The sequence below is a fragment of the Bombina bombina genome, chromosome 6 (assembly GCF_027579735.1).
Source record: "Bombina bombina isolate aBomBom1 chromosome 6, aBomBom1.pri, whole genome shotgun sequence".
Lineage (NCBI taxonomy): Eukaryota > Metazoa > Chordata > Amphibia > Anura > Bombinatoridae > Bombina > Bombina bombina.
The window spans coordinates 1,097,724,200-1,097,739,967 of NC_069504.1; the positions used below are offsets into that span (position 1 = coordinate 1,097,724,200).

The 15,768-nt window shown below is 37.6% G+C and overlaps 1 protein-coding gene across 5 annotated transcripts in view; it reads right to left on the reverse strand.

Moving 5' to 3' along the window:
* Positions 1–15,768, reverse strand: part of FGD4 (FYVE, RhoGEF and PH domain containing 4) — a 374,120-nt gene that overhangs the window by 56,275 nt on the left and 302,077 nt on the right. For all 5 annotated transcript variants that reach the window (XM_053719017.1, XM_053719020.1, XM_053719021.1 and 2 more), the window contains exon 7: positions 273–429. In XM_053719017.1, the coding sequence (XP_053574992.1) occupies positions 273–429 (157 nt within the window). The remainder of the gene's footprint in view (positions 1–272; positions 430–15,768) is intronic.

Genomic DNA, 15,768 nt, shown 5'->3' on the forward strand with positions numbered 1-15,768 from the left:
GAGCAACAAAAAAGTTTTTTTCTTTATACCATGCTGTAAATCAGTATAGTTATACTGCACCATAAACTGTTCTCCCTTTTATGTTACTCCCTTTCTACAAGCGCTAAAGTTTGGAACCTCCAATTGCTATATATATATACATATATATAATGGATCAGACTATACAGTGGTTGGACAAAATATTTTGGAGGTACCAGTATGTGACTTACATCACAGCATAAGAGGTCCACATTGAAATGACTGTTTTATGACTTATGAATATCTTTTTTTACCTGTATTTCCTCAATGACATTTTTAAATTGTGCCGACCGCTCCATCCATAGTTTGACATTTTCCATGGCATTGTCAAAATTCTTCACATACTCTGCATACATCTTTAAAAAAGGTGCCAACTTCTGCAAAATGTCTCCGATCCTCGGGCTGACTGACCTATGACATAACAAACAATGCTTGTCAAGCAAACATAAGTTATCATAGAACTACATATGGCATATACTTAATATAAATCATTACAATATGTATTAATCTATTTAAATGGATTTTACCTTTTATATATTTTTTAAACTTCATTTTTGCAGTGTCCATTACTTTCTGTTACAGCCCTACAAGGAAGGAGTCTGTGGTCTCTACAGGAAGCTTATCTAGCATGATGTCATACAACTTCCAGGGTTAGTTTACTATTGTGTAAATAGACTAGATAAACAAGGAGGAGATAAATCCAGGGATGAAAGGGTAAATAACCCTTTCTCAAAAAGGGATCCCCCTAAGGTAAGCCTATGTAGCCTTAGCCGGGCAGTGCCTAATGCCAAATAGTTAATGTTTAATAAAGTTGAGAAAGAAGCATTGTGTGACACACTTGTGTTTGAGAAGTGGTTACTAACTATATAGCGGTTGGAAAAGGGGGGGATTATTAAATATATAGAAAAATAACTTTTATTATATATTGTTAAAAAACTATGGGCATTACCATCCACACATAAAAAGTAAGTAAAAACATATATCAAATCAGGACTGACCACCCACATACATAGGTACAAATTTCTTTTAATAGGCACTACGCTGAGGCAAGATGACAGGATAGTTACAGATCCTAAGGAAATTAGGAAAGCTTTTTTTGATCATTATAAAGATATCTACTAAAGATAATATAAACTTGCAGAATAAAAATCTCTTTTGGTCTAACTCTAAACTTATAACTCTTAAAATCTCCCACCATGATCTTGAGGAACTAAATAGACCTATTTCATTGGAAGAAGTCTCCAGACAGATTAAAATAAATAAATTAAACAAAGCCCCAGGCCCTGACCACCTCCCTGCAGAAATGTATAAGATCTTAATACACCACATTTTCATCTGTATAATTTGTAATTTTGTTAAAAATGAACTACATACACAATACTTTACAAACTCTACAATTACTTTGATTCCTAAAAAAGATAAGGACCCCCAAAATGTGGCATTATATAGACCCATTTCCATTCCCAACCACGACTTTAAAATTGTAATGATTATTATCGCGGATACACTCAAAAAACATCTTGGTTTATTAATTCACGAACACCACACTGGTTTTATGACCGGTAGAAATATAGCAAAAAAGATTTGCAAAGTGTTATCTGTACTAGATTATTTTTGGAATAAAAGAAAGTGAAGGGGTAGAAGCTACACAACGGATATAGCTATCCTATCGGTTGATGCTGAAAAAAGCGTTTGACCTTATTGGGTGGGATCATCTTTTTTCTTCATTAGAAGCATTTGGTTACCAGGGGAATTGTCTCAATCTGATAAAAACTCTATATAAAAATGTGGTATCAAATCTTCTCATCAATTATGAACGTTCAGATAACAACACTAGGAAAAGGGACTAGACAAGGCTGCCCACTATCACCCTTACTTTTCAACTTAGCTCTCGAATCATTTGCAATTCTTCTTCGTAATGAACTAGGTATTCTAGTGGGGCAGGTTAAAACAGTGTTAACTGGGGGCGGAGCCTGTACTCAAAGCGGCAAGACATGTCTTCATGAAGCTCTCTGTTTCTGAACCTATTTTCACAATCTAACTATAGCAAAGATATAATATTTATTGCTTTGGAGCAGATATACATCTCTGAGAATGGATATACCTTCAAAGTGGAGGTTCTGGCAGTGTTTTTGCCTACGCTCTTTGAGTCAGCTGCACAACAGACTTCTTCATAGCCCTGGAAGCCATCTTTGCAAACTACTGCATCCACGCACTGAGTTAAGTAACATAAGGGGACCCTGTGGAGGTTATGGAGCGTAGGTCTGGGGCTGCCGTATAATAACCCCCCCCCCCCGAACTCCGGGGTTACGAGATCCTGTAATAGGATTAAAAACTCTCACTCTTGTGTCAATCAGTTTAAGCGGCTAACATACTGCCACTCTATTAGCCCTCATACTAATCGCTGTCAAGTAAGCCATGACAGTCCGGATACACAGTGGAGCTATTTCATCCGTTATGGAGTCAGTAGAAGCTTGGGGGTCTAATATTAGATTACTAATAGCGGAGCACTTTCGGACCCTAGAAAGTCACTTACGCATGATTATAACCCAGGAGCTGGCAAGAGATAGTCATACCGCTTACAAGGGAACACATACTAAAGTGAGGATCCCAAGCAAAGTTGTAAAGTGTGCAATTATCAAGAGACTGCAATACCCGCATATTCAAAGAAAACAGAGGCATGGGATGCTGCCTAAGAAGGTTAACTCTATAAAAACAGCACACAGAAAACAAGCTGCTGGCCCTGATCGGATGATTATACACAAACGGAAAGGCCGGATTATACAGGCGGCTAAAATGGCGGCTACTAAAACAAAAGCACTACATTGGCATACAAGGCAAGCAAGCTGCATGCTTCCCGGAGGGTGCTTGCCAAGAGCGCTGCTAACTCTGAATCTAACAGACAGATCTGAAAGAAGGAAGGGCACGGGATCTAAAGAGGCTTACTCATTTGCAGCACCGCTGCTGTGTATTCCCGGCTCTTGGGACATTTTTAACTTTCATGATTGCAGGAACTTTTTACACCGGTTCCGTCTCAATCGCACAGGAATTGGCTAGAGCCTGAGTGGGGGACAATAAATATGTGTTATGATCCCCTTTTTACTTTGACTCTATTTTCTTATAGCCCCCAGGTCTAAGAGCTCTTATGCTCCCTCTGAGACGTTACTGACTAACAAACTTTCCCAAATGTATGGGGCTGGAAACACAGTCAGGTGACATGACTGTTGCTCTTTTTTTTCTTTCTCTTTTTCTCTGCAGAGTTTAAAAGGTGTTTGCATGAGCATTTTTTTTTAATACCTTGTTATGTTTCTAACTCATTGTTTATTTAGTTTGTTCCTGATGTACTGTCAACAAATGTCTTTAATGTGTGATTATGATTGCTGGATTACACCATCTACTGTCACATGTATGTCTCACTGAGTTGCATAGTATATGTAATTTTAGCTATTGTAGGGACCCTGTGGATCTAGGTGCAAGCATTGCAATGGCAGGATGCCATATCTTCCTGCCGGTGTGTTGTTCTGGGGGCTTTCGGGGGGGCCTCCGGAGGGACACTAGATACGATGTCTACCTATTCCACTGGAGCTTTTAGCTTCCGCCTGCTCTCAGTATTCTCCCTATTAATCCCCTTAAGACATGGCCTCTTCAATAAGTATAGTTAGCTAGCCTTTAGAAATGAGCTCTCTCACTATCTCTGATATACCATAAAAGGGATATGGGCTTCCATCTTGTGGTTATTTGTGTTTTCCTATACAGATCTAGATTAACCTAAGTCCTTTAGCCTATAAGGTAGGTCATTTGCGATATTATTTATCTCTTGTTGAAGCGCTTATCACTAGTGTATATAGCAATGGGGTAAGAGGCCACGTTTTGGTATGCATTCCCCTAGTGAGACTATTAACTATTAGACTGATAAAGATTAGTTTCCGCTACTTTTACGAATAATGTACTGGGTTTCCCTCCACGGGGTATAGGGCCCATACCCTTGTGGCAGGCTCTCAGTCTTCTGGTTAAAATAAAAGGGAGGGGAAAGAGAAGAGAGCAACTATTTGTATATGACAAATTCTAGAATAGTTCCCAATTGAGGACATTATACTACTATCTCAACAGATCCTCGCATATGTCTCCTTTAAATTTCCCCAGCCCTACGGCTTTGGCCAGTATCGCCTTACATGACTTAAGAACCAGTATTGCCCATTGTTTTCTCTACCGCACTGCATACTAGTAAACTCATAACTTCTTATTAGCATTTGTGCACCACTATAGCCGTTTTCGCTCTAACCACACAGCTAAAGCGAGATTCACCTAACCTTGCTGTATTTATGGCATTGCCTGAAGGACAGAGTACCACATATCACGTCTAGTACATTTCAAACCCAGAACTAAATTGCAAGCCCTATCTCATGAGCACGTGCTTTAAGCTAACTTCTCATCAGACCCGCCTTTTTCCCATTTTTTATCGTATAAGGAATCTACTGAGCTAGGGTCGTGCTTTCTTTGGGCAAGATCTTGGCTTTGACTTTAGCTGTCTGTTATTTGAGTGGCAGATGTTTGAGCCCATTATATCTTTGTATTTTCAATCCACAGTTACGACACTATTTGTATTTTGCACTTTCAGTTATAGTCTTATCAAATCTTAAAACCTGAAGTAAACATAAGACCCATGAGAGGTCTTCTCTAATGCAGATAGCCTTCTGTAACAGCAAATTCTTTACTTGATCAGGGGTCCAAGAGTGGCATTTTAAGCGAGAGGGAAGGCTTAGCCTTTCATTGACCTGTTCACACTATGTTTTTATATAGCATAATATTCATTTGTTACCTTGTTGTTTTGCCAATTGTCATTACCAATGTCTACATTCTTATTTTCTGTATGATGAGCTTTGTAACCTGTTATCCTTAACAGTAATTGTGGAATGCTTTAATACTTTGTTTATGTGTCAAACTTTACCTCAATAAAAATATAAAAAAAAAACAGTGTTAACCATTGGCTAGATTACGAGTTGTGCATTAGGGTTAAAAAGCAGCGTTGAGAGTTCCCAACACTGCTTTTTAACGCCCGCTGGTATTATGAGTCTTGAAATGACAGGTGTACCGCTCACTTTTTTGGTCAGACTCGAAAATACCGCAAATCCACTTACGTCAATTGCGTATCCTATATTTTCAATGAGACTTGCATAACGCCGGTATTACGAGTCTTCCAAAAAGTGAGCGGTACAGCCTCTACTGTCAAGACTGATACCGCATTTAAAAGTCAGTAGTTAAGTGTTTTATGAGCTAACGCCGTAGTATAAAACTCTTAACTAAAGTGCTAAAAAGTACACTAACACCCATAAACTACCTATTAACCCCTAAACCGAGGACCCCCCCACATCGCAAACACTACAAATTTTTTTTTTTAAACCCTAATCTGCCGAACCGGACATCGCCACCACTATAAAAAATATATTAACCCCTAAACCGCCGCACTCCCGCTTCGCAAACACTAGTTACATTTTATTAACCCCTAATCTGCCGCCCCCGTCGCCACAACTATATTAAATGTATTAACCCCTAAATCTAAGTCTAACCCTAACCCCCACTAACTTAAATATAATTTAAATAAATCTAAATAAAATGACTAAAATTCACTAAATTATTCCTATTTAAAACGAAATACTTACCTATCAAATAAACCCTAAGCTAGCTACAATATAACTAATAGTTACATTGTATCTAGTTAAGGGTTTATTTTTATTTTACAGGCAACTTTGTATTGATTTTAACTAGGTACAATAGTTATTAAATAGTTATTAACTATTTAATAGCTACCTAGTTAAAATAAATTAAAATTTACCTGTAAAATAAATCCTAACCTAAGCTACAATTACACCTAACACTACACTATAATTAAATTAATTACCTAAACGAAATACAATTAAATACAATTTAAAAAAATTATCTAAAGTACGAAACCCCCACTAAATTACAGAAAATAATAAAATAATTACAAGTTTTTTAAACTAATTACACCTAATCTTATCCCCCTAATAAAATACAAAAAGCCCCCCAAAATAATAAAAAGACCTACCCCAAAGTAATCAGCTCTTTAACCTGTAAAAAAAAAGTACAATACTCCCCCAACATTAAAACACACCACCCACACACCGAACCCTACTCTAAAACCCACCCAATACCCCCTTAATAAAACCTAACACTAACCCCTTGAAGATCACCCTACCTTGAGAAGTCTTCACCCAACCGGGCCGAAGTCCTCAGCGAATCCGTCAGAAGTGGTCCTCCAGATGGGCAGAAGTTTTCATCGAAGCCGGGAAGAAGAGGTCCTCCAGACGGGCAGAAGTTTTCATCCAGGCAGCATCTTCTATCTTCATCCATCCAGCGTGGAGCAGATCCATCTTAAAGACATCCGACGCGGAGCATCCTCTTCCAACTAAGTCCAACTGAAGAATGAAGGTTCCTTTAAATGACGTCATCCAAGATGGCATCCCTTGAATTCCGATTGGCTGATAGATTTCTATCAGCCAATCGGAATTAAGGTAGAGAAAATCCTATTGGCTGATACAATCAGCTAATAGGATTGAGCTGGCATTCTATTGGCTGATTGGATCGGCCAATAGAATGCAAGCTCAATCCTATTGGCTGATTAGGGGTTAATAAGTGTAGGTAGGTGGCAACGACATTGGGGACGGCAGATGTAAATTTTGCTCTCCGCTAACTTTTCTGCGGCTAACGCCTTGTTTCTAAATACCCGTAATACCAGCGTTGTCTGTAGTTGAGCGGTGAGGGAAAACTGCTCGTTAGCACTGCACCCCTGTTAACGCAAAACTCGTAATCTAGGTGCATGTTTGCTGATGATTTATTATTATTTCTAAGTAATACAGAAAAATCTATTAAACAATTTCTCTCACTAGAGGAACAATTTGGCTCCTTTTCGGGTTATAAAATCAATCCCCTAAAATCCGAGATTTTATGAATTACAAAGCGTAAACTTTAATGTACATTTAAAATTGTAGATACAATGAACTATTTAGGGATTAAGATAAATAAGAACCCAACAACATGGTATGATCTTAACTTTGCTCCTTTATTTCCAATTATAATAAAAATCTAAAAAAATGGATGTCCCTATCAATTTCATTTTCTGCTAGGATTGCCTTAATTAAAACTAAATTTTTTCCTCATATTCTCGATCTGTTACAGAACCTCCCACTCACTATTTATGCCAAAGATTTAGTTTTTTTTTCAATCGAATCTCGGCCTCATTTTTATGGCAACAAAAGAGGATACATATCTCCATTGATAAATTGACTGCACATCTCAATGCAGGCAGCCTCGCATTTCCTAATCTTAGATTTTATAATCTAGCTGCTCTGGTGAAATTTGTGGCCGACTGGAAAACAGAGAAAGAATATGTTTCAAGCTTAAAATTAGAATCCACAATGGTGGCACCCTTTTCCTTGCAGGCAATAATGCATTGTCCCAGAAACAGTATACCCAATCAAATCTTTAGTATGTCTGTATTTAAGTACCCTATCTTGGAATGGCAATACTTTTGCAGGGAGCTCCAAATTAACCATCAACTATCTAAATTTTTACCTATCGAAGGTAACCCAGAGTTTATACCAGGACTTTCCTCTTCCGTTTTTAGACAGTGGGCCGCCTTAGGTTTCAAATATGTGGCCCAAGCTATGAATCAGGGTCTAGAATATATTAAATCCTTTAGGAGCGATCTGTCTGGAGTTTTCTACACACAAACATGATTTCTTTGCAGATTTACAACTGAGACACTATCTTACTGAGTTAATGAGAAAATCTAATCTTAGCTGGGGACTAGGAAACCTGGAACCTGCTATAAATCTTTACAAGCAAGGGAAACATTCCATTTCTTCTCTCTATAACATTTTTATAAATGGCTTGGACCAAAAATATTTGAACGTCCTTTCCTACCGATGGGGAAAAGACTTCCCATCGATTACCTTGGAAGTGATCCAAAAAAGTTTTGGGCTCGCAAGGAAGGCCTCTTTATTGGTTTCATAGATTGAATCTCATTGTAGACTTATTAACAGGATATATGTGACTCCTTTCCAGATAAGCAAATTGTTTCCAAATAAACCTACTAAATTTCCTAAATGCAGTAATATCCAGGCTGATTTAATCCATTGTTTTTGGTTATGTCCAAGAATTAAGCAATTTTGGGCTAAAGTAAATTTTTGGTTCAAGATAGCATTGGATCAAGAAATTCCACTAGAGTGTCAAGATATATTTTTTCTATGTAATCGAGGTAGATATAGCAACTCTAAATTTGTTTATTTTAGCAGGGCAGAATCTGATCCTATCCAATGGGATGGCTAAGAGAGCTCCCTCTTTCGTACTATTTAAGGAAACAATTTTACATTTAATAATTTTAGAACAATTTTCGCTTCCCAACAGTTCTGATAAAAAGTTGAAAGATTATTTGTATAAGTGGGAAAGTATTATTAGAACCTATCCAATGGAACTGCAGTTAAAATTGATCGCTGCCATAAGGACACTAAATGTATTCGTTCTTCTGATCCAGAAAGGGGAATTACCTTTGGAGTGGACTAAGAATTGAGGGAGAGGGATGGAAAGAGGTCTTTATTAAGTTTTCTCTTCCTTTCTTCATTTTTTTTCCTCTCTTCCTCTACAGAGGTATAGAATTTTCGTTTGATTCTCCAATATGTATTTTGAGTTATTATCTTAAGATTTGGTATAGATGCAATTGTGTCTTTTATTCTAACAAACTTATGTGTCTTGATCTTTTGTATTACCTATTGGGGTAACATTTAGGGTCTCTTTATATATGATTACAAAATGTTTTTTTCTACAATCCCATCGAGATTAAGAGTATAGATTATTTTTCTGTTTACAACAACTCCCCTATGTTTGTAATACTCGTTTTATCAATGAAATGTGTTTTATTTTATCTTTTTATTTATTTTTTCTGAAATTATTTTATTTTTCTTTAACAAAAATTAAAAAATGAATATCACTACACTACTAAATATAGAACCTGATGGTTTGCTTTATATTCTGTTTCCAGAAATGATATGATGTGTAGTTTAGTTTGTAGTAGCATGCAGACTTGACCGACATAATTCGCTGTATAAATTACATGTTCATGTTTTTCTTTGTTATCTTGTTTGCAACAATATTTTGTGTTGCTATATGACAATTTATGTCTCTTTATTTTTCCTTTTTCTGTATTTAGTGTTAAATAATAAACAATTAAAAAAAAATAGGCTCTATGGTACCGTTTATTTGATAGACTGAACTGATGTAAAGCAGGTAATATTCCCCCCACCAAGCTCGTTGTTGACATAGCAAAGAGACCCAAAGTGTGTAATAAAAGCCACAATCTCCGTTTATATGGCGCACACTAAGTCCGTATATTAGGCAAATACCACAGTTCTTTATACAGCCCCTTACTAAGACCCTAAATGCCAATTAAGGTCAACAATTTAAATATAAACTAAGTGTAGGGAGGCAGTGCGAAAGCCTGATGTACGTTTCGCCACTGCTTTGTCAAAAGGTGCCGATCGCCCTCATCAAAACCTATTTGAAGAAACTTCAGCCAATCAGGTGGATATTACCCATGACATCACATGGACATAACCGCCAATCAGATTGTGGTTGTCACATCTGGGCATTCCCTCTGTGTGATCGCTACAGTATTGTTATTTACAACAGAAGAGGGTGTGTGCATAGGAGCCAATAATAACCATCCTGCTATGTTGTCTCTTACCATAGCACTTATTTATGACAGATCATTTTGCAGTGCAGATATCCGTGAAGCGTAGTATCGGTTAAGTGTTTGCGCTATCGTTAGTATTATTAATACTTATATATCGATACCTTTGCACATACTTGTATCGATATTGCGATTCATTTTAAATATTATTTCTACCCATATTATTTGGTTTATGCAAATCCAAGTAGTGTTACAATAGTTTCCATATGATTAAAGTCTTATGAAAACTTTGCTGTTAGCTGATTCCATCCCTTAAGTATTGAATAGTCATATTTAGATTTACTGAGTTCGAAATCATGGATAGCTATAGTGTGCTGCTTCATAAATTTAGCACATCATTTCTTTGTTTTGTCCATAATTATGATCCTCTTTGTGTCCTAAGAGTCCATAGTCTTTACTAATATAGATTGCAATAGCTAGGTATATATCTTAGATGTTATGTTACAAAAACATCTATGTTTCTCATGATATCAGTTTTTGGAGATAACCATACTGAGCACAATCTACATCTTCTAAATATAGAATTGCTATATATAATCACAACTATTGTTTTGCACAGGCCAGTTTAAACTTTCCAGATAAACTGTGGAATAACTCATTGTGTTCATCCATAATCTCTGATCTTATACTTTAAAAAGGAGAATCGATTATTTTCTGTCCACATACATGTTTGTTCAGTATTCATACTACAAGTATGTGCTGTATGTAATCTGTTCATTCAGACCTGAAGGGGTCATAGTTCGGAGCCAGAAGATCCATTTTGTTTCTGCTCTGAGTAGTGTTGTTTCTACATTACCCGCTCTAATGCCTAGTTTTATCTTTTGTAAGATCCAGCATTTCAAATCAGGTTTTCCACCATAATAATCCATAAAATGCCTTGCGACAGTTGTAATATTTCTATCTTTCTCCAAATCTTTTTTTCACATTTCTTATATTGCCAAGGTGTTCTCCCAAACTAGTTCTAAATTATCTTGAGGACATACCCACATATTTGTTGTTACATGAACACTCCAAACAATAGATGATATTCCTGGCTCGACAGTTATATATTTCATTCATGTATCATGTCCATAGGAGTAGCTTCATCTCTCCTTGTTTTTTTAATCAGCTTACCAGGGTCATGTAAAATCAGTCTCTGTTACTAATTAGCTATGTTAGTTTCAGCCTAGCTGCCATACAAATATAAGAGTAATCTTAAATCAGCCCTCGGATTGTAAGGGCTTAGTTTACCTTTTATAATACTTAGCTGGCTGACCATATGAGTATATTACCTTAATAGATATGCTACTATTGCCTCCTGGTTTAAGTGTTTTTAATTTAGCCTAAGCTTATGTATGAATGATTATTCCTAGTTACTTCAATAAAGATTAATAGTATGAATGGTATGGAACAATATCCTTTATAACCTATATCAGTGCTGCAGAATTTCCAAACAATTCTTTTCATAGAGCCTAACTCTTTTTTTTACTAAGTTGTACAATTAGGTTTCTAGTTGTTATCTTATGCCTGAAGGGAAGATTTCCATCTCTTTTACATTACGTATCCTTCCTGCCACCCTTGTGTTTTACAAAGTGACTTTTTACCACCCTATCTCTGATAGTTGGAGCTCTTCTCCAACTTATCGATACTCTGTGAGCAACACTTTTGACCATGTCTTCATCTGTGTGTATTATGTGTAAATGCTTATTCAAAATTTCTGTAATCTCCTTGTGAGCCTCATTATAAGTACCAATAAACCTCACTTTATTTTCCTGTTTTCCTTTTTGTTTTGGTATCAGCAGTTCCATTCTGGGAGTATGTAATGCTCTATGATATGCCTTTTTCAACACAGAGTTGGGATAATCCCTCTCTTTGAGTCTTTGTTTGAGGTCTTTGGCCTGTGTTTTTAAAGTCTCTACCTCTGAACAATTACGGCGTAAGCGTAAAAATTCCGCAAAGGGGATGGCTTTTTTAGTTGAGGTGTGGTGTGCACTTTCAAAGTTCAGAATTGAGTTTGTTGCTGTCTCCTTTCTGTATAAGTCAGTTTGTACCTTTCCAAACATATCCCTAGATATGTTTAGAAACAGAAAAGTAACTTTGTCATAACTTATCTCATAGGAAAGTGACGTCTTAAGTTAAGTTCATTCAAATTCAGCTCACTTATAAAAGATTTAAAGAGGTGTTCATCCCCTTTCCATAGAATGAAAATATCATCTATGTACCTCAGCCACAACAGAATATGATCTGTATATCTCTCCATTGGTTAACCAACACACAAATTTGCGTTCCCACCAACCTAGGTATATGTTGGCATATGTGGGGGCACATGCAGTCCCCATGGCGGTACCGCAACCTTGAAGAAATAATTTATAATTGAACACAAAATAGTTGTGGCTGATTACAAATCTACGTAGGTGTATTATGAACCTGTTTTTAGGTACACATGCAGATGCTTCAATTTTAAAGAAATATTGTACAGCAAAGCAACCCCATTTATGCTCAATGGAAGTGTATAGAGACTCTACATCACATGTAGCTAAAAGTGTGTGTTCATCCAAAGTCATCTCCTTAATTTTTAGCAGCAAATCCATGGTGTCTCTGGTATAGGAGGGTAATGTTAAAACTATATCTCGTAGTCTGAAATCCAAATATCCGGATGCTTGCTCGCATAGACTCCCTATGTTGGTGACAGAGTAGCAATAAGTTGGAGAAGAGCTCTAACTATCAGAGAAAGGGTGGTAAGAAGTCACTTTGTAAAACACAAGGGTGGCAGGAAGGATAAATTAAAAGGTACATATCCACGTGGAACGTGCAAATATTGCCGTACATACATAATGTAAAAGAGATTGAAATCTTCCCTTCTGCCATAAGATACATGAATGAAATATAAAACTGTAGAAACAGGAATATCATCTTTTGTTTGGAATATTCATGTAACAAAAAATATGTGGGTATGTCCTCAAGAGAATTTAGAACTAGACTGGGAGAACACCTTGGCAATATAAGAAATGCGAAAAAAGATTTGGAGAAAGATAGAAAAATTACAACAGTCGCAAGACATTTTATGGATTATTATGGTGGAAAACCTGATTTGAAATGCTGGATCTTACAAAAGATAAAACTAGGTATTAGAGGGGGTAATGTAGAAACAACACTACTCAGAGCAGAAACAAAATGGATCTTCTGGCTCCAAACTATGGCCCCTTCAGATCTGAATGAACAGATTACATACAGCACATACTTGTATTATTATTATTATTATACTTTATTTATTAAGCGCCAACATATTCCGCAGTGCTGTCCATGGATACAATTCATTTAAATAAAACAATACAAGACTTGTAAGATACAGGACAAAATTTACAAACACATACAGGAGGGATTGAGGGCCCTATTCCCGTGGGAGCTTACAATCTAGAAGGGTAGGAGGTTGAGAAACAGTAGGTGAGGACTGCAAGATTGAGAAGGATGTCAATACAGAGTTAGATGAGGGAAATGTTAGGTAAGTGAAATTAATTTATTATTGAGTTGGGTGGTAGGCTTCCCTGAATAGAAAAGTCTTCAGGGAGCATTTAAAGGAAGAAAGATTAGGGCAAAGCCTGACAGCACGAGGGAGAGTGTTCCAGAGGGTAGGTGCTGCACAACAGAAGTCCTGCAGTCTAGCATGGGAAGAGGTGATAGTTGCGGATTCAAGGAGCAGGTCATTGTTGGATCTTAGTGGACGGGTTGGAGTGTACTTGTGTATTAGAGAGAATAGGTAGAGGGGAGCGGAGTTGGTGAGAGTTTTGTATGTAAGGGTGAGAATTTTGAATTTAATTCTGCTGTGAATGGGGAGCCAATGAAGGGACTCACAGAGAGGTGCAGCAGATACAGATCGACGGGAAATGTGGATTAGCCTGGCAGAGGCATTTAGGATGGATTGAAGGGGGCAGAGGCGGGAAAGAGGAAGGCCAGCGAGTAGGTTGTTGCAGTAGTCAAGTCGGGAGATAACAAGGGAGTGGATTATTTGCTTTGTGGTGTCAGCGCTCAGAAAAGGGGCGAATTTTGGAATATTGCGTAGATGATTGCGGCAGGATGTAGAAAGCGATTGGATATGGGGGGATGAAGGATAGGTTTGAGTCAAGTGTGACTCTGAGGCAGCGGACTTGGGGCGATGGGGAAATGGTGATGCCGTCAACAGGGATAGAGAAGTCAGAAGTCGGCGTAGAGCTTGAGGGGGGGATAAGAAGGAGCTCAGTCTTGGACATGTTAATCTTTAGGTGGTGAGAGGCCATCCAGGAAGAAATACTAGATAAGCAGTTGCTGACATGAGAGAGGACAGAGGGAGAGAGAGCAGGGGTGGAGAGGTAGATCTGGGTGTCATCAGCATAGAGGTGATATTTGAAACTAACTGTTGATAAGTTTACCCAGCGAAGAAGTATAGATGGAGAAGAGTAGAGGACCCAGAACAGATCCTTGAGGTACTCCAACAGACAGAGGCATAGGAGAGGAGGAGTCGCCGGCAAATGACACAGAAAAAGACCTGTGAGAAAGATAGGAGTGAATCCAGGAAAGAGCAGTGTCACAGAGGCCAAAAGAGCTAAGGGTCTGTAGTATGAATACTGACCAAACATGTACCGTATGTGGACAGATAATAATCGATTCTCCCTTTTAAAGTATAAGATCAGAGATTATGGATGAACACGAGTTATTCCACAGTTTATCTGGAAAGTTTAAACTGGCCTGTGCGAAACAATAGTTGTGAGTATATCTAGCAATTCTATATTTAGAAGATGTAGATTGTGCTCAGTATGGTTATCTCTAAAAACTGATGATATGAGAAACATAGATGTTTTTGTAACATAACATCTAAGATATATACCTAGCTATTGCAATCTATATTAGTAAAGACTATGGACTATAAGGACACAAAGAGGATCATAATTATGGACAAAACAAAGAAATGATGTGCTAAATTTATGAAGCAGCACACTATAGCTATCCATGATTTCGAACTCAGTAAATCTAAATGTAACACCCTTTCCTGACCTTCCCTGAGGTGGGTGATAGTGTAATGCTGTCTACCTGTTTCGTGTATGAGAACTAAGCCTCCGCAGAGTGGGAGTAGGAGGGGGGTTGAAATCAGGTATATAAGGGATGCCTGTATGACGCAGTGCCTCCACCTATAGGGGACACCCTAGAATAATAGGGTGTGGGGTCCTATAAGATTTTAGTACAAAAAGAAAAAACAAGTAATAACCACACAAGAAATCTTCAAATAAAATGTTGCTTTGATTATTATAAAGTGTTTAACCAATAACATACAGTGTAACAAATACAAATAATAATATTAATCACAATATCTTCTTATGACATCAGTATACCTTTTTTTTAACTCAGAAGTCCTTCATGAGCTCATGAAATAATAACATAACTGTTGTTGTAAAATACTTTGAGGTGGTGCTGTACAATGCAATTTCATATACTAAATAGAATTTAGTTGAGGTAATTATCCCTTGCTGCTTGTGAACAAAGCTAGAGAGCGCTGCTTGTGATCGATGCAGTGCTCAAGAAAACTTCTCCTCAGAAATACTGAATAACATAAGTCTCTACCTTATTACTGAATTTCAACCCCCCTCCTACTCCCACTCTGTGGAGGCTTAGTTCTCATACACGAAACAGGTAGACAGCATTACACTATCACCCACCTCAGGGAAGGTCAGGAAAGGGTGTTACAGATGGAGGCACTGCTGAGATCGAGAGGCGGGGCAAAATCAGAAGAGATGCATCTTTTAAAATTAGAAGAGGTGAGAGAGTGGGCAATGCAGAAAAAGGTACCAATTGAGCAGGCAGTGGCTGTGACTTGGATACCAGTAGGAACCAGTCGAGATAAACTATGTGAGTCACTCCAGAGAGCACTTCAACTAAGAGAGTACCCTAAGAGATAGTAGCATTCAAAAGAGTACCAGATGACACTTGGGGTAGCATATTAATAGACACCAACCAATGTTTCTTAGAAGTACTCA